The sequence below is a fragment of the Corylus avellana genome, chromosome 1 (assembly GCF_965113065.1).
Source record: "Corylus avellana chromosome 1, dhCorAvel1.hap1.2, whole genome shotgun sequence".
NCBI classification, from domain to species: domain Eukaryota; kingdom Viridiplantae; phylum Streptophyta; class Magnoliopsida; order Fagales; family Betulaceae; genus Corylus; species Corylus avellana.
In genome coordinates, this window is record NC_142490.1 from 23,488,639 (window position 1) to 23,508,843 (window position 20,205).

The window sequence follows — 20,205 nt, forward strand, 5'->3', positions numbered from 1 at the left end:
GAAGTCTATTTCTATTACAGGATGCCATGTCTGTAACAAGGAACATAATAAAAATAAAAAATAAAATCCAAAACTTCTTCCTGGAGGTGGTGCTACAGGGTGAACTGTCTCAGCTACTTTGAAGCAGAAGAGTTCATCTATTGAAGGCATAGAAAAGGTGAGTGGCTTGACTTGAATGCCCTGAAAATTTTGGATCCATGCATGTACTCATTTTCCATCTGTTGTTTGAAACCTCTCGTCTGTTATGGGAGCAATTGTGAACTTGTACTCACTTAAAAAAATTTACGCTTTTTTTTTTTTTTTGAAATACTTAAAACAATTTACTATTGTTGAGTGTTAAAGTGACAAGGTTGCATATATGGCGGAAATTGAATCCCTAGTTTAGTTAAATGTGGTGTTGTTTAAGGTTGTGACGGTTGTAGCTTCTATAGAATCAGAAGCAAGTTCAATACTTGGAGGCTAATGCTATTATTCTTGGCTATTTTTTTATGTCAATCACTTGAAAAAAAAAAAAAAAAAAAGTAATTAAAACACTCAACTTCAATCAATGTGAAATGAGTAAATTATTCTTGTAAGGGTTAAATTCTTAAGACAAGCTTGTGTCGATTTTACAATTACAAAATATTTATCGCATATAGTATAAATGAAATTGGCAGCATGTCACATCAAAACATGTATCATAAATCATAACATATGGAAAATCCATAATCAGCATTCACAATCTTCAAACATTTTTGTTTATATGGCACATTCACATCCACTTGTTTTTTAAAAGAAAAACAAAAGAAGAAAAAGAAACACTTAAGAGATGAACACTAAAAAATATGTTGAGTTGAGTTGAGTAGAAGTCATTGCCTAGCACTAGGGAACATCCAGGTGAACGCTGCTGGCCAGCAATACCCATCACTAATGAGCAATGATCTCTCTCGATAGGCGACAAAACTGCCCAACTTGGGCGAGCATCCGATGATTCAAACAAGCATTTACAGAGGTAGGAGGTGTTTGTCTGTCAGATTAACAGATACAATTAATTCATTCTTTCGTACCATTGAAAGAAAGAATTCCAAAATTCATGCTTCTTGATCGAAACGTCAGGAAAACAGAATAAATTATAACTGCCAAACAAGTCAAAATTAACATGTACGTGCTTCAAGCCTCAAACGTAGCTGTCAATTAATGATTTCCTCATCTCATCCACGATTGCACTAGGCTGGGCTTCCCTCAATTTGAAAACGCTCTCAATGACAGAGAGTTCTGTTGCTGTGGTATCTGAACCACAGAATGCTGTCCAATCGTTCACTGTCATCCCAGCAGCTATCACTTCACTACCACGGTTCACACTCCCAGCCACCAGAGGGACCTGAAGAAGTGTTGAAAGTTCATCCAAGTCTTCAATGGAAGTATGGGGATGGACCTGCAACAACAAGTGTTTGATGAAGTCACTAGTAAGCGGATGATGCCTCAATAAACACCATTTCGAGGAGAGCCATTTATTTTTACTTACCAAACCACCTCTGTTAGAGAAAGCACAGTAGCTGCCCACAAGAATATTACCAGCAATTGTCTGCCTAAAAACTTCTACTCCCAGTACGTCAGCGATCATCTCCTCAGTTTCCTGCGCAAAAATAAAATAAATTAATTCTGAATAATTTACCAACTTCCAAGTTGACAAGGTTAATGGTGCCAGCTGAAAAAGGAGCAAGATTTCAGTGGAAGGAATGGTGCATCAGCTGTGCTTCTCAAAAGAAAATTACAATACCCAGAATTGCTTGCTTCTTAACAAAAGACACTACTAGCTCACATTACTAAACCCTTGGTAATCATACAACCAAAATATACCTGCTAAAAGATTCTAAGATATAACAACCCAAATCCAACCATCCAACAAAAATGAATGCTAAACAATTCTATACCAAATTGTTGCTAAGAGGATCTAAACTTCCACAACAAACCTTGCCCCATTAAAATTCTCAAGGCACCTTTTAGGGTATCTTCAAGGAAAAATGAGCATGTATCTAAGGGTTCAACTCCACATATTCTTTCATATTATCCAATTACTTTAGTTGCCTCTACAAAGGAACCTTATGCATCACCTCCTCAAACTTCGACAGATTTATAACAACCAATGAAAGCAATAAAACTAATCGCAGTTTACAATACACTTGATGTTATCTATTCTGTATGCTTTTCAGAGAAATTTTCCAAAATTGTCATTTAAGAATCAAGCACCTCTCAATAGATAATTTGATCAGAAACAGAACAAAGGAAAGCAAAGGGTATCTAAGGTTTACAACCTGTTGGATTTTCCGTTTGTTTGTCTATGCAAAGATAACTTATGGTCACTTGCTCAAAATTTCTAAGAATACTTTGGCAAGGGAGATTAACATATGAAGACAAGAAAAGGGGTGGGGAGGGGGAGGAGAGGTTCATGAAATGAATGCAATCACAAAGCCTCTTTTTCAGATTGGGCTGTAAGTCAGAAATTACAAAATTATCAGCTCTAAATATAAGACAATGATACCCTATCAAGATCTGTATGCGCGAGAGCAACGTGGTCGTTGCACGCTATACAATTTCCCAGAGCAGAAAGCCTCTCATCAATGCGCTGAACAACTACTTGATCCGGTAGACTGTTTCTCAAGTGCTGGAGTTCTGCAGCAATAGCCACAAAACAATAAGACCTCAGAAAGTCAGTCGGTAGATAAATTGCTTGTGCATATCGAAAAATACAATGAGATCTGTAGTAATTACACCTCCAATGGAATTTATAATAAGCAATCAAGAAAAAATGAGAAAGTTTCTTTTTTCACTACTTTTTTTTTTCCTTAATAAACAGATAAATGATCAATTATGCTGGCCCCAAAACTTAAGGCACTGTCGAGCATAACAATAGATATTCCAAATACTAGGAGATTGAAGGACCACTCATGCAGAGTCCAAGATATCATTAAATATGATACATGCAGCTTAAAGAAGGACATGAACTGTTGGAGACCATCCTCATGTCTCCGAGGTACAATTGGAGAATTGAACAGCACCATTTATTGTAATTATTACGATGAGTTACAAGTTTCTTTCCCATTGTTAATGAATTTACAAGAAAATGTTTCTATATAATTTAACCTGAGATCCATATGTTTATGACACATGAAAATTTCTTTTTCATGGTTCAAGCAGAAAAACAAAGAAAAACTATACAAAGCTCATCATTCCATGTTCACACTATTCACACATTGCCAATACCACCTCATCCTCTTATTAGCATCACCAGTGCACATGAATAAATTAAAGTTATAATCTTATGTATTTCCCTCCCTTTAGCCAAAGTTACAGAATTGCTCTCAAGAAAAACCTTATACTGTCTGAGAAACTTCATAGAACATCCAATTTTAACTTTAATAGTCTCCATCAAACACACTGCATTTTTTCAGTTTAAATCAAGGCCAATAGCATTTCCTCCACAAAATCAGAAGATGATATAACACATCTTCAAGCCAAATAAAACAGAAGCAGTGAAGTACAAGAATCAAAAAACCATCATATTAAGTTGCAGAATATTTTGGCAAAAAAAAAAAAGCTTAAATATTTTACTTCAATTTATCATGATCACTAAGCAACTTTAGCTCAATTAGGATGACAAACTTTCAAACTATGAATTTACATGGAAGAAGAAAAAAGAAGCAAGAGCAACAGACAAATACATGACCCACTCCAAGTTATTGGCAAACATTACCAATAATCAGGTGCAACTTAGATAATGATTTGTAACATGAGAAACAAATTAAAATGATACAAACCTTGGTCAGTCGTGGTGTGAGGAACGAGAAGCCCGTTTTTGTTTCCTGCAAATGGCAATTGAAAGCAAAGTGATATGAAGGTTTTCTGCAGCTATCTATCTTTCTCTAACAGCAAAATAATACCATAAAAGAAAAGAAAAATAGTAAAATCAAGAAAAAGGGTATTAGTACCAGCACAAAGGCGTCCAATAATGCGAGTACCGCCAATGGAGGTCTTAACAATAGGGATAGCATCTGCTAACTCCGACTCAAACGTACTGTAAAGGCAAAAGACGTGCATTTGCATTGAATTCATTGTACAACGAATAAATAAATAGATCAAAAGAGGAGTAAAAAGTAATAATAATAAGAAGTAAAAAATTAGAAATTAGAAAGAGAAAAAGAAACGAAAGTACAGGAAACCTGTAGAAATTTTCGGAACCACCAATAGCAACTAAACAGTAAGCATTGGTGAGCTTTGAGAACACACCCACCTCGCACGAGTTCTCAAACTGAAGTCCTGTATTTATGTATTTACGTATTCTATTCAATTCAAGTCATCCTCTCTCTCGTAATTGTAAATAACTAAACTAATAAATAATACAAAGAGAAATTTCAATAATTTTCTCCACGAATAGCAGAAAACTTACTAGTCGCCATGATCAAACTTCAAATCAGATATCTGCCAACTTTATCTACAATTAAAAAAAAAACAAAACACAAAAAAAAAAGGGGGAAATACGTAAATAATTGTTGGAAACCGGGCACGAGCCGCTCAGCTTCAGCCAGGCGTCGAGGTGTGCGGTGGTGGTGGTGGATGCTGTTGGGGGCACTGGGAGAGTGGTAGGAGCGGCAACAGAGAAAGGAGGCGAGGAGGATGGTGGAGAGTTTGAGAGGAGAGTCGAGAGAATGGAGAGACCTGTCGAGAGAATGGAGAGATCTGATAGATTTAGGTTAAATTTGTGTTCTCTAATTTACAACCGTTGGATTTGGAAAAATAATTAAATTTTAAATATTAACGGTTGGATTCTTACCAAAAACTTATCCCATGTGGCTGTGTCTACGTAGATCTGGTGTGCTTGTTTAATATGATCCATTGATCATATATACTTTTTCAACATTTAATATTACTCGTCAGATTAGATCAAACAAAGCAAGTTTACGGTATCTCTATTATACCATATACATTCTTCTTAGTAAATGCTTGATAGTTGTCATTCATTAATATCATCCAACGACTATTAGATCATCAAAACATTTTAGACGGCTACGGTTACACTAATACACCATAAATCAAATTCAAATTCAAGTAAATTATTAAATTCAATAAAAAATTCAAAATTTAGAAATTATAAATAAAAATTGTGTTATGTAGTATTATTTATGGTCAATTTGTTATTTCAATTTTAATAATTACAATTTAAAAAATTGTGTTTTTTTCAATCGCGTATTTTTTTTTCTTCTTATTTTAGATTAAGTATTTTTAAATTACAATGCAAAACGCTTTATGTCACACACTCACACACACTAATCACTATTATCATATTACATATAGTATTATTTAGTTAATACATTAAAATGTTAATGCTTAACACGGATCAAGTATATAATGTCAATATTAATATATATTGTATCTTATATGTAAACATTTATATACTTATATGGTTATATGATTGTATCATTATCTAATTTATATGGGTAATGGGTTAATGTTAATTGTTATAACTTATATACTTATATTATATGTTCTCATTATCACGATTCATGATATATGATTTAAATTCAAATTGTTAAGTTTTTACTTACCGTAAATTGTGATTATAATGTATAAATTATAAAAAAAAAAAAAAAAACACATTAGTTACTTAATTATTAATCATTAAATCTAATAGTAATACTCAAACTCTAAGTAATAAATTCATATGATCTAATGGTCGTACACTCATACTAAAATTTTATGATCATATTATCTCACAATTAATATTAATATTAACTTAGATTTAAGATCATGTGATACATCATATATGTTTTATAAGAATAAAGTATATAATTATAATGTATTGATTAAATAACACAATAATTTATGCAGATATATCATATGATTATATAATGATTAATGATTATGTGATATATACGATTCCAATTTCTAAAGTATAAACTATCTAATTATAATATTGTATTAAATGACACAATAACTTGTGCGTTTGTACTATATGATTATATCATATAATAAAATGATTAATGATAATATATATATTTCTTATATGTTTTTATATTAATATATACATATATTATATATATAATATATAGACACATATATACATAAATAACAAAAAAAAACCAAAGGTATATAGTATATTTGTTATTATTGAGTAAATGAGTAATGTTGATTATATATTGTTATTTGTTACTTAATAAAAAAATATACGAGCCGAGCTTAATAAGCGAGGCGAGCCTTATATGAGCCGAGCTCACGAGTTAACCGAGTCGAGTCGAACTTGCTTCGTTTAATATTGGAGGTAGGATTTGTGTTCAATGCTTCATTTAATATTCGAGTCGAACACGAGCTGAACTTATGCGAGTCGAGCCTGAACTTGCTCGCGAGATGCTTCGCTCACTTAACAGCCCTAGGCACAAAAAGTATATTACCTAATATGCGGATAATGGATAATAAATGCATTTATTAACTACAATAACCATACAAATGTAATTAGTAAAAGTATGATGCGCATACGGATATCTAAATAAAATATTTACATTTTACGAATGCGGCTACATATATTATAAATAACTACATCTGCATCTACATGTACCATCTTACTGTTCACAATGACCTCATTAACTTTTTTTTTTTTTTTGGGGGGGTGAATAAGCTAAAACTTTTATAACCAAACAAAACATTACAATGAAATCCCTCAAGTAAACACTGGATTTAAAAAACCAATGTCCACATCAAACTACAAAGAAAGCAACAAACAACTAAAGAAACTACAAAACCACAATCTCCTAAATTATTTTAAGAGGAGATGCAGGCCGATGACCCCCTTATTGCCTCAAGTTAAAACCAATTCTATATTTTCTATTATCAGTTGTTTGGGACTTAAATACTTAAAAGGAGTCTTCAAATCAAATTTTCTTTCACAAGCGTAACAATTAAAACCCTCTATAATTTTAGCTATTGAATTTGTCTTTCAAGGGTTATGCCCTTATTCGTGTTTAGGGGTGAAAGTGCATTTAAAGTTAATGGTTATTGGCTAAAATTGCTAATTGTAACCTCCTAGACAGTTACTAAAGTACCTAATTGCCTATGTAATTAACCGGTGGTTAGCGATTAATAACCATAATAACCGCTAACCATTTTTTAAAGAAACTGAAATTTATTTTAACAAAAGGTTATAAAATTAAAAAAATAAAATGAAAACAATATTATTTTTATGATAATAAGATAATACACTACTACATATGACATTATTTATAGATTTTTATATATATTTAAACACAAAATGGGCGTGGTTACATGTATTTTTATATATATAAATATTATATAATACACAGCGATTAGCAGTTAACGGTTAATAGTTTTTCTTAACCACCTTCAAAAGTAATTAATGGTTTGTGCGGTTAGTAACCGTCCTCCTTCTTATCCCTACTCGTATCTCTTTTTTTTAGTGCTTTGGGTAGAATTGAAAGGTTTCGCAAAGGTCATGCTACTACCTTCCTCTCTTTTGGTACTTATACTACTTTAAACCGTTCATTCCTTAGCTTTTGTATAAAGAATAAAGAATCATATCGGGACATTTTCTATCCTTATAGAATCATTAACACACTCATTTCTTGTTTGGTGTTGCTAATTTGGCGTTGCTTGCTTCGGTTTTAAGTTTGATGTTGGAGGATCACCTTTTTCTTAAACTATTTCTTGTAACTCATTTCTTTTTTTATTGAATGATATATATTTTTAAAAAAAGGGAAAAATTACAGTTTATCCCCTTAAAGTTGCAGTGTTTTTAAATTCGAACATCAAAGTTTCAATTTTTACAATCTACCCCTCAAAGTTCCAAAGTTTTGTACTTTGACCAATTGTATCAAAAACTTTTCATATTGCCCATAATTTTTATTTTTTTCATTTTTTATAAAACATTTTAAAAAAAAATTCGGGGTGGCTCTTTGGCCATCTGGTCATTTTTGCACCTCCAAATTTGTTTTTTTTTTTCATAAAAAATAAAATAATAAAAATAAAAATCATGAGCAATATAGAAATTTTAGAATAATATTGGTCAAACTGAAAAAAAAAAAATTAAAACTTTATGGGAGTAAATTGTAAAAATTAAAACTTTGATATTCGAATTAAAAAATAATGTCAACTTTTAAGAGTAAATTGTAATTTTTTCTTAAAACATATATATATATATATATTAAATTTGAATATAATAATAATAAATTTTAAAAAATTCGTACATGATACAATTCCCAAAATCCCCTTCAGATAAGTTTGGTTGAATCATTTTAAGAAAAAGATAACCACATTAATAGTAAAGAGAAAAGATTGAGTTAAGACCTTTCATTGAAATCAGTAGCACCACCACTGCAGCCTTGTTGACTTTATGTAATAAACATTTCTCGCAAAAAAAGCAATTAATAATAAATAGACCTTCTGTGCTATGTGGCAGGCCTATATAACAGCCTAAAATAAATAATTTTATAATTACTTCTCAGAGGTAGGCCACGTAAGACTAGGTTTTATAGTCTCACTAGGCACAAGTTTGGGTGCATTCACACCTCACGTGACCCCACCCTCTTTCTTTTGAACTTTTCAATGCTAATTAGTAATTACCCTTTTTTTTTAAATTAATTAAATTAAATGGAAGAGGTAGGAGCGCGTGCGACGCCGTCTTTGGCAGAGGCTGAGCCACCATTGGCGTTGCGACTAGCGGTTCAAACTGACAAAGTAGGACCCGAGAGAGAAGCTTAAAGCTTACGTCAACATCATCATCACCATCCATCGACTCTCGAATCGTGACGATTGTACCAGTTTATCTGACACCTGAGCGCTGCCCTCGAACCCCTAGGCCTGGATGCCACGTGGACGGGGGGTCCTTTGGTACTGTCACAGCCTTGCGTTCTTCTCTGTGAACGACTGACTGCCACGTACTTACTGACGTCCGAAATGTGTACCTATTTTCCCCTTCTCTCTGACACAGTCTTGAAAAATTTAAATTTAAATATGACGTCACTATTTTAAAAAGTTGAAGATAATGCTCAGGAGCAAATATGACTGTAAGCCTGTAAGAGGTCGTGTTTTTTTTTTTTTGTCTGTTTGGATTTTTTATTCATGTTTTTTGTTTTTTTTTCTTAAGCTTCAAGAACCAAAAGAGAAAAAGTTTCCAAGTTTATTTATACTTCAAAATTTTTGTAATTTTGTAATTTTTCTTTTCGTTTTTGGCAAAACATAATCTAAATTCTAACTAGATTTTCTAATTACTAAAATTTTCATATTGCATTAAATGAGGTGGTAATTGGTTTTGTAAAATTTTATATGAAATATGAGATTTATAGCGAAAGCAAAAGTGATAGAAAAAACATAATAAATTTTGAAATAGTTCAGTGTTAGAAACGTGCACCATTGTGAATTGTGCGAAGAATTACATATTATCCATGTATACAATATAGAGGTTTCTGTCTATAAAAAAAACCGTGGTAGGTTAAAGAATACACTTTGGTAAGATTTGATTCCAATCAAATTTAAATGAAAAAAATATGGTTCTAACATCCTCCTCAAACTACTAAGATAGAGGAAATGATTTTTTTTTTGACTGGAGTATATCCACTGTGACAAGAAGCAAAATCTAAGTGTGACTCGACCTTGAGACCTTTGATTACAACCAAATGCATTTTAAACAAGTGAGAATTTGGCGTCATGCGAATGTAAACTTGGATGTTAGCATGGAATGGGCCTATTGAAGTGTGACGTGTGAAGAACTCCGGGCGTGAAGGGACACCGTACACGACGGATGATGGAAGTTGGAAGTCTGATACGGAGGGGGAAATAGCAGTGATGAATTGCTGGTGAACAGCAGAGACGACCGAGAAGTGGGTGGCAAGAGTGATGAATTTTCCTATTATGTCAAAAAATATGTACTTAGGAGCATATGTAGCAGCTCTCTCTTTTCTTTTCTTTTTCGTTGAATAATTGGACTAAAAAATTAAAAGAAAAATTTTCAAGAAGTACCTGAAATAAAAAAAATCAACTCAAGAGAAAAACTCATAACAGAGAGAAGGGTAATTATTAGTAGTGCCCAAAAACAAAGCCCACCGCAATTATAAATAGGGACATAAATTTGCAATAACTTCATTAATTCGTAGCTAATTATACAAACTAATTTAATCAATTAAGTGACACGTGTTTCTTATTTGTGAGAAAAGTTGAGTTGTCAGTTTAGTTTTTTATCGAAGGCTGTAAAATACTCTCTTTAGAGCATCTCCAAAAGAATAGTTAAAAGCTTATGAGGCTTTTATTCTCTCCAGCAGAATAGTTAAGTTCTTGATTTTTCTTCTAGTGTGAACGGTAAATAACTGATTAGCCTATTTACTATTTACATTTTAAACTTTGTTTATTATTTTTTTTTTCTCATTTATTTCTTTTACTCTTTCTCTTCTCCTCTTTCTTTCATACTATCTATAATATTTAAATAAAACAAAAAATATAATTAAGAATCTGTTGGAGTGTGTATAAAAAAATGAATAGCTAAATAAAAAATTTATACTTTTTTGATAGCTATTTTGTCTACTTCTACTGAAGATTCATTAACCATGACCTGATCCAATAAAATATTGACGAAATTTAACCAAGAGAGTTCACCATTTAATCTATGGAAAATCATAAATTTTATGGTATGTACGTGTTGTCATAAAAATAGAACAACACAATCAATGCTAACATGCATGTTGGCAGATCGATATCCAAAAAAAAAATTGTTGTAAGTTAGGTGAAGATGTTCAATCTTGCCATCTTGGTCGCTGACTTCGATTTTTACACTTCATAAAATAGTCAAACAATTAAGACCCGATATAGCTGGCATTTTCCTTTTTGCTCAATCATATCTCAGTAACTAGGAAACTTTTCCTGTCCAAGTCCCCATCTCTCTCTCTCTCTCTTAACCCAAATAAAAAAATTCTCTGTTAAAATATATATATATTTCATGGAAACTGAATTAATTATAGGAAAATTAAAATAAATAAGACATATATTCATGGGTAAGAGAGATTTGGGATGACTTTCTTTTGGGGAGGCATTCTTTTCAATGGGGCCAAGTATTGAATAGTTTGACTTTTATTTTAACATGCATAATTAAAAACCTTTCTAGATCAAAATCTTACCTTATTCATCATCACAACATATTATAATAATTAACCGCCTGCCATGTGTCATACTATTTTTCCTTTCGTTTCCCAATTAAGTTGAACCAAGTTCCTTGAAACATAGTTCAACATAGTTAATTAAGAGGAAAATTGTGTCCTTATCTTTATGGCTTCTTTCTCTCACTAGATTTTTTTAAAAATGTTTAATAGATCTTATACATTAAGTCAAGACAATACTAGTACTCACCCATTTCTAGATTTTAGTGACAACATTTACCCATATAACCAACACTAAGCATGTTATCTGTTACATTAAATACCTTTATCTACACCAATGGATTTCAATCCCATGCAATACAGTTTTTTTAACCCTTCATTTAAAATGAATGATCCACATCTAGTAAACAATGCCAAAAAAGAAAAAGTGACTTTAGTGGTTATGAGCCAACCCCAAACACTTGGTATATGTGTGGTGATCGATCCACTCTTACTACTCCTGGCATGGTTAATTGGGTGGTTCAGCCACTCCTACGGCTAGTTTGGAGTGGCCATATGTCTTAGCAAAAAATCAAAAATACTCTTTAACTTTTTATTTATTTATTTATTTAAAAATGAACCGTTAAAAAGAAAAAAAAAAAAAAAAAAGAACATTCCAGCCCATGCAATACACTGTGAAGCCTACTCCCATTACCGTTTACATTGATCATTATTCCTGTCTTCTTCAATCATACCATGTCTTTTCTTCTATGCAATCAGCACCATCATCATTCTCAAGCTTTTCTTTTCTTTTCTTTCCCTTTATATCATTGACATATATAGCCATGCACGATGCATCATCATCATCATCATCATCCATCCAGTCTCCTTCAAGTCCCTCTGTGTGTGCTCTCCCACTCATCGACCCTTTCTCAACGTCCAAACAACAAAGCTAAATGGACGCACATGCAAATTAGTCATGCACTCAGACGGAGGGAACCGGGAACTTGGGGAGTTGAAGAATATTTGCCACGTGTGAGGATTTGATTGGATAAGTGGGTCCACCTTCTGCCGGGCGTTGGGTGGGACCCGGGGCTTGGGACAAGAAGGGGGACAGCGCTTTAAAGTGAGCTAGTAGGGCTGCCTGGTTGGCAGGTGGTCACATGGACACCTCCATGTGTTGTCACTCACCTTTACTTTTCCCCACTCTATTACACAACAAAATCCACCCAACACCAATGATTGGTTCCACACGACATACTATGATTCGTACGTGCTCCTAAAACCCCTCGTCAGCGCGTGGGCCTAAGATTGTTTCTCAACCTCGGCTTCTGCAAAATCCAGTTATCCTATGTATTCAACTAAATTATTATCATCCAATGATGCAATAATAAAATAATTACTAAATATAATTTTTTTTTTTAAAAAAAAAGTAATAAAGCAAGCCGCTTGATGCTTAGACTTTTGCTCCCACCACGACTTGTCCCGCCCTCTAAGCGGCGCATATCAATGAGGGTCCCCCTAGATGTTAATCGACGGCTACGGAATTTGTGGGAGATTTTTCTTCATTAGTCTTAAAGTTTGAATGTTTCCAAGTATTCTTCTATTTATAGAAGTGAGATTTGAAAGTAATCCGCAAAGGTGTTTCTCTTTTTACCGCTTTGTTAAGGAACAAACTTGTCTCATGCATAAAGTAATTAGTTAAAGACTTTGTATTTTTGTTGATCTCTTTTGGCAAGTAATGGCGTAAGATCACTTCTTTAGGGTTGTTTATATTTGTTTGTCAAAACTTTTTAAATAATATATTCTTTTTGTTGTGACATGACATAAAAATGAAATAATTTTAAGCATTTTATATTATGAATCGTCTGTTAATACGTTTGCTTTTATACCGTTAAAGGAGCCTAACACTTACATTGATGGGATCAAAACAAGTAAATATGTAATGAAATTGAAGTGGCAAAATAGAGAGGACATAAATGCAATATCTTAACATCTCATTTCGGTATGGCAAAAGCATGCAAGTTGTTGTAAGATGTTCTATTGCAAGGAGATGGGGGGCAGGCTGAATGAATCATGTAATGTAAAACGCGTAATCTATCTAGGAGTGGATATAAGCTACCCGAGCCCCACTCGATCACCCCCACTAAATGGAAAATTATTGGAGGGCTAGTTAGATAGCTGCAAGCCCACCACGTGTCAAGCATCGAGGGCCGTTTTTAAGGATTCGGCTTACATGTTGATATTTTAATAACAACATGTATGTTGTACTATAAGCAACGGTCAAGATTGAATCTTTCAAAATTCCTCTTTATTTTTTCTCTCCTATTAAAAGCTTATAATAATAAGCCAATTTTAAGATTCAATCTTAACTGTTACTTAAACTACATATTTAGCTCCCTTGACTTACACGCGATTTGACAAACCTCTCTCCCCCTCCAACCTTCAAATCTCTCACTTTAGACCTTTGAATTTTCAATTGCTCTTAATGTGGACCCATCCGTCAAACTTTAAACGTTACATGACGTTTATACCTCTAATTTTTGTATAAAATTTTATCTTTACCCTTCATTTTAAAATGTTTTTTTTTATTAAAAAATAAAAAACAAAAATCAAGGATATTTTGGTCTTTTTGGTATTGATGGAGGGGTCCACATTAAGAGCAATTGAAAGTTCAGAAGTACAAATTGAGAGATTTAAAAGTTTAAGAAAAATTTATTGGAAGTAGGAGGGACTAAACTTAAGTTTTCCTTAAAAATTTTCTTATTTTGTAGGTGGCTAATAGTAGGTCCAACCATCGAGAAAATTGCTTCAAGGTATATAATATACTTGAAATGGAATTGCTTGCAACATCTTTTTAAGTTTAATAGTATCAGCTTTATATAATTTTGTGGCAGGCAATGCTCGATTTTCGTAGCCTGACTTTGGAAACATGTAAAAAAACATCTTTATATAGGAAAACTTGTAGCAGGGGACTTCGGTTTGTAATCTAAATTGCAAAATTGAGACAGATTTAATTGACCGACTTATAGCCTTAAAAAGTTGATATAGCTAGGACGGCTATAGACATTAGACTGTGCGTGTGTTTAAAATTATAATAATGATAAATTAGAAGGGAGATTTAAACCTTTGAAAGCCACTATAAATATATTTTTCTCTTACAAAAGTTAGCATCTTATTCTTCCTTTTTATCACATTAATCATTTATTATTATTATTTAAACAAAAGTCGGCTGAGGAGGAGGATAATTAAATCAGATTTAGTTTCCCTCCTCCTCCCCCCTCACTTTCTGCTCTTTACTATTCCAGTTACTGAGTTTCTCTATTTTGAGAGAACTTTTTTCTCTCTAGAGTTTTATCTAGATCTTCTAATCTCCTGCGATGCTTTATCTATCATATTTGATGATTTATCCCCGATTCTCCAAAAACGCAACCATTGTCTCCCTCCTCGCTAGTTGCCAACGCTACCGCGTTCCCGGCTGGATCTGTTCATTTTGAAGATAAGTTTTTTCAAAATCAGATCTTCATTTCAAGTAAATAGATTATATCATTTGAATCTAACATGCTAATTTCATGTTGAATTTGTAAGTTGCATAAATACTTTTAATCTAAAATATCGTGTATCGAGTTGTAACCCAATTCATTTAATTAAACGGATTAAACTCCTTCACCCAAACATATTGCTTTCATGTTGAGTTCATATAAAATTTACAAATCATATCAAAATTACCTAATAATTATACGCTACCCATGTTGATTGGATCGAATTACACGAAGCACAACAACTCCATCCAGAATTCATAAACAAAAAAAAGTAGGAAAGTTCCACGAGCCCCAGAGGAGACAGCATCAAATTTTTCTTTTTTTCTCTTTCCTCCTAGTCTAGACAGCATCAATCAGTGTTCGCAAAAGGACTCCAACTTACGAAGTCGTAGTTACATATTTGCCCATTATTCCAACTTTCTTCTTCTTTTTTGGCGGGAAAAGAGAGCAACACCACATATTTTCCATGCAAGATTTTGTTTGGACGGTCGGAAAATGATTCAAAAGACAAAAAAAAAAAAGTAGTCTCCAGTCCATCAGTAATACAGTTATATCCTATTCTAAGGTCATCGGCTCCCACCTTTTTCCACATTCCCCAAGCCTTTCCATATAAAGTAAGAGAGCACCTATGGCATAATCAATGCCGTGATTTGGCAACGTTAAACGCGCATATGATCCCCCAGTGTTTTCCCAAGGTTCAATCCTGTCGGGTTACTATTTGCTCAGACCCCTCCCAATATAATATTATATTTAATCCACCTCACATTCCGACGTATTTACGTAAAAAACCATATTGTATATATCCTCGACCATATAAAAAGTCACGTAACGATACGTTAAAAAAAAAAAAAAAAAGACAGCTCGAATATACATGTCGCTGTCACCCGCCAGAGACAAAATCTGGCAGGACCTACTTGACACGTGGCGCGAATCCCGCCCTTGGCTCAGAAGTACTCGAACGCAGTGAATTGCGCACTACTATTGCTCGGCAACGACCTCGTTTTGAGACTTTTTAGGCCGGGGATCTCCGGCGGAGTGAGCGAGCGGATGAGGGCGAAGTTGAGGTTTGTGAAGAAAGGGTGCTTTTTGACGTCGGCGGCTCCGCGCTTCGACCCGAGTCGGTTAGCTGGGTCTTTGACTAATAACCCGGAGATGAGGTCACGCGCGTGGAGCTCAAGCGCGCTGGACGGCTTGAGCGTGGGGAAGGCCAGGGGCTTCTTTATGATGCTGCGCAGGGTGGTCTCGTTAGATGGAGCCGCGAAGGGAGTGCGGCCGTAGATCATCTCGTAGACGAAGATCCCGAAGGCCCACCAGTCAACAGCGTTTCCGTGGGACCCGCCGGACGCGACCTCTGGTGAGACGTACTCGTGGGTCCCAACGAAGGAGCAGGACCGGGCGCCCACTGGCTCCGCCACGAAGAGCCGGTTTGGGGTCAAGGTCTGGACCTTTCGTGACCGGAAGAGACGGTTGGAGAGGCAGGAGAAGGGTGCGGGTACGGCGCGGGCGTGGGACGGGCTCGGTGTGGTCGCGGGATCTGGAGAATAAGATGGAGATTCAACGGCCGCGATCGCATCGGAGCAGAGGGAGAGGTCAAAGTCCGAGAGCATGATGTGACCGTCCGATCTGACTAAAACGTTCTCAGGCTTCAGGTCCCTGTAGATTATTCCCAACATATGGAGGTATTCCAATGCCACGAGAACCTCGGCAGCATAAAACCTAGAAAAAAAAATAAAAAATAGAAAAATTATAATTCTTCCAAGCCAAACAGTAGAAAGAAAATTTTGACACTTTGAAATTTCTCGGGAACCAAACGGTGTTCTTCTCCAAGACAAACAAAAAACAAAAAGCATCGAAAAGTGGTTAGCGAAAATGCCTGATCTAGTAAATTTCATCAAGAGGTAACCAAATGGAGGTGTTTCTATGATGTCCATTAATAGAAAATTGTCATTAAATGGAAATTTGCGGCCAAGTCAGAGAAATGATCCGAGAAAATCTTATAGCTTCAAAGCATAAAAAGGTAAAATCGAAAGCGATGCATATGATTAAAAAAAAGATAGAAAAATTAGAGAAGATTAGAAAAAGTCAAAAGAAAATCTTCAAACGAATAAGACTTAACAAAACTGCGAAAGCAGACGAGATAGAAACCTCTCACAGCCCTCGCAGCAGAAGAAAACAAAACACCCAGAATCAAAACATGCAAAAATCAAAGCAAATATATAAAAGCATAGAAATTGATAACAACTATTGGAAATTTCCTCGTAAACTTCAAAAAACAAAAATGAAGCATTTTTTTTTTAAAAAAAATTTCAAACGCTTTGAGAAGAAAAGTACCTTGCGGAGGTGAGAGAGAAACGCTTGTAGGGCTGTTTGTGGCGCAAGGAATGCAAGTCACCGCCGGAGCAAAACTCCATGACAATGCAAGAGAAATGCGATGCCTCAAACTCGGCGTGGAGAGTGGGCAAGAAGGGATGGTCGAGCATCTTGAGAATCTTCCTCTCCATCTCCGCCCTCTGCACCTTCTTCTTCTTCGCCAGGGCGTCCTTATCCACCACCTTCATCGCGTACAAGCACTGCTCCTGATCGTCGTCGCCCGAGAGTTCGCAGTCGCGGAGGGCGCAGAGGTAGACGGTACCTATGTCTCCGGCGCCGATCCTTCTGACCAGACGAAAGTCCCGGAAAGTCAAACCGCCGGCCGTCCGGCGACGGAAAGTGGCGGAGCGGATGGCCGAGTAGGCGAAGTCGGAGGAACGGTGGGGCTTTAGGGTCAGGCTCTCCGGCGAGGAATGCGACGTCGTCGGGACTGTGAGCTCGAACGAGAGACGGCTGAAGCTACTGCAACTCTCGCTGCTCATTGAGCTGTAACCGGAATTAACTGCGTCGAAGCTCAGCTCGCTGTCGGAGTCTAACATCCTTAAACGCACCAAAACTCCCAAACACTCCCCCCCCCGGTCAAAAAAGCATAAAAAAAAAAGGAATAAGAATCCGGCACTGTTTTGGTGCCTAGCGACTGTTTTCGGAATCAGATACTTGCGAGAGTGGGGAGGGGAGGGAGGCACAGACTCATAGCTACGCCTTGAATGCGCGTAATGAAAGGCTGCAGGCTTTTAGCGTTGAACTTGGACCTGAAAATTAGGGTTTCTGAGCTTTCTGAAAGAAAATAATAATAATAATAATAAAAGTCCGTACTGGAAGAAAATAAAGGAGCAGGAGCGAGCGAGAGAGAGAGAGAGAGAGAGAGAGAAGAGCAGGTGTTGTGGTGAGAGAGAGAGGGGGGAGGGAGGAGGAGGAGTAGAAAAGAGACGAGGTGGTTGAGGGGTATTTAAGGTTGGGTGTACGGAGGATTAATATGAGACTGGGTGTAACTTTAACCTTTGGGGTTATTATTGCATGGAGGTTTCTGTGTTCGTAGGGGAGGGGGGTAGTCTTTATAGGCTTTTTTTGATGACGAGGGTTAACTTACGGCACGTGCGTCCAACCTCGTCTGCGTCTTGCCCACGTGGCGTTGGTTGCTTCCTTATCTTTTCCCAGCCTTCTCAGAATCTACTGCATGCCCCTGTGGTGTGGGTGCAGGGTGTGGTCAAGTTTTTGACAAGAGAATTTTATTTTATTTTTTAAAATTATTATAAAGTTTAAAATGAATTATTTTTAAATTTTGATCCGACACATAAAGAGAGAATGAAAATAAAAGCGTTTACAGCATAACTCTTTTGGGATAAATGCCATATACACATTTCTACTTTTATTTCAATACTTTCTAATGTACTTTCCATTGTGTCAGTAAAAATTATTATTCTATCCAAAATTTATTATTGATTAATTCAAAATGGACACAAATCTCTTCTAAATTGGTATAAAAAGAATATTTTTCAACTCATATAAAATAGTGTTAAGTGTTTATAAACATTTAAAAAAATATATTAAATTATTAATTTTATTAATAACAGTTTACTAATTTAGACTAATTTTAATGTCTCTTTTAAATATTTATAGATGAGAATAACTTCTATAAGGAGGTGGTGTAAAGTACCTCTTTTTTGCCCACCAATGAGCATTTGACAACTAGGATTATTACACAAACTAAAATAAGAAGCAAAACGCGTGATTAAAAACTCTTTCTACCAAAATCACAAAACCCCTCATTTTTCTCTCTCCCTCCCTCTCTCTCTCTCTTTCTCTCTCTCTCCAGCGGCGCGCCCTCCCTGCCCTCCCTCATACCCTTACTCCCTTTCTCTCTCTCTCTGATCTCTCCCTCTCCTCCATCTCTCTCTCAGGCGGCAGTAGAGGTCTTGCCGCTGAATACACCTGAGTCCAATACGCTGGAGTCCATCCTAGATTTTGCCGAAGACCAGCCCGACGCCGGAGAAGACGCCAGAGCCCAACCCAGACCTCTCCGGTGCAACGGGGATTTTGTGATTTTTGTTGTGTGGTGTGAAATTTTTTGTGAGATTGTAATACACAAGATATTTTTTGTGGGGTTGTAATATGGTTGTATGTTGTTCATTGTGGCATCCCTCTGCCGTCAGAGTACAAGAGTTCTGAATTTATATGTTATGTAGATTTTGATAATGATCAATGCAATATGAAAGTTCATGATAACTCAGAAATTTTGAGTTAATTCCCAGCAATTTTTCACTTTGGTATTGTTGAACTATTTTATATGAGTCGGAGAATATTTTCTCTATACCGATTTGAAATAAATTTTTGTCCATTCAAATTTTAATTGTATTTATACTGCACCTCTAAGCCTTTTATGATCTATGCATTGGTCAATCCTAATTCTTACCCAAATAAATACTATGTTTATTTACTTATTTTAAATGCATTATCTCTTCATTGATATAACAATCAAATGGGTTTTAAAGGGCTAGCTCAATCGGCTGTGGATCACGCCTAATAAAGCGAATGTCACTAGTTCGTATGTCCCCTTCCCTTTCTTTGTGTGGATATGTCAAAAAAAATCAAATGAAGCAAAATGCTCCATACAATGCCAAAGATATAATTTGAAATCTTCATAACTCAAACATTATTTATGACATACATAATAGCCTCTCGAATTATTGTAAGACAATATTTACGAAAAGTCACCGTCCCAATCAGTTTCAGATCTATAACAAATTCTCATTAATCACATCTCTATCCGCTGCTAAGTCATTAATTCATCGATTTTTTTTTTTAATCTCTGCTACTAGTGTTTTATCAATCGCAATTCCCTCCTCTCACTTTGTTATGCTCTCTCTGCACTGCTTTCTTTCTAATATTTTAGGTTAATTTACTATGTTTATTTCATAACTACGATTATTTGAAAAATTGCTATAAAAATGTTATGTGATGAATAATGTGGTAGGTGAATCAGCTTTATTTTTATTTTTTTACAACTATTAATTTGAAGGCTAATTTTTTATGTTATATTATTAATTTTATAACAGTATTTACTAATTAGCATTTGAGAGGTGCTAGAGATTCAAACAAATAAACCCAGAAAAAATTTTAATTAAAAAAATACAATTCCCTCTCCTTTATCTGTCACTCAAGATCAACCACATCAGTTTAAAAAA

General features: G+C 35.1%; 2 protein-coding genes across 2 annotated transcripts; both read right to left on the minus strand.

Moving 5' to 3' along the window:
* Positions 1–660: 660 nt before the first annotated feature.
* On the minus strand, positions 661–4,684 carry LOC132170408 (eukaryotic translation initiation factor 6-2). The gene is made up of 7 exons (XM_059581388.2): positions 4,427–4,684; positions 4,200–4,296; positions 3,969–4,054; positions 3,798–3,842; positions 2,522–2,652; positions 1,505–1,615; positions 661–1,414 (listed from the first exon to the last, which is right to left on the minus strand). Exons 1-7 carry the CDS (start codon positions 4,434–4,436, stop codon positions 1,157–1,159), a joined length of 738 nt encoding a protein of 245 aa, XP_059437371.1. The 5' UTR covers positions 4,437–4,684; the 3' UTR covers positions 661–1,156.
* Positions 4,685–15,424: 10,740 nt separating this feature from the next.
* On the minus strand, positions 15,425–17,754 carry PID (Protein kinase superfamily protein). The gene is made up of 2 exons (XM_059580530.2): positions 16,982–17,754; positions 15,425–16,366 (listed from the first exon to the last, which is right to left on the minus strand). Exons 1-2 carry the CDS (start codon positions 17,557–17,559, stop codon positions 15,595–15,597), a joined length of 1,350 nt encoding a protein of 449 aa, XP_059436513.2. The 5' UTR covers positions 17,560–17,754; the 3' UTR covers positions 15,425–15,594.
* Between the last annotated feature and the right edge of the window lie 2,451 nt (positions 17,755–20,205).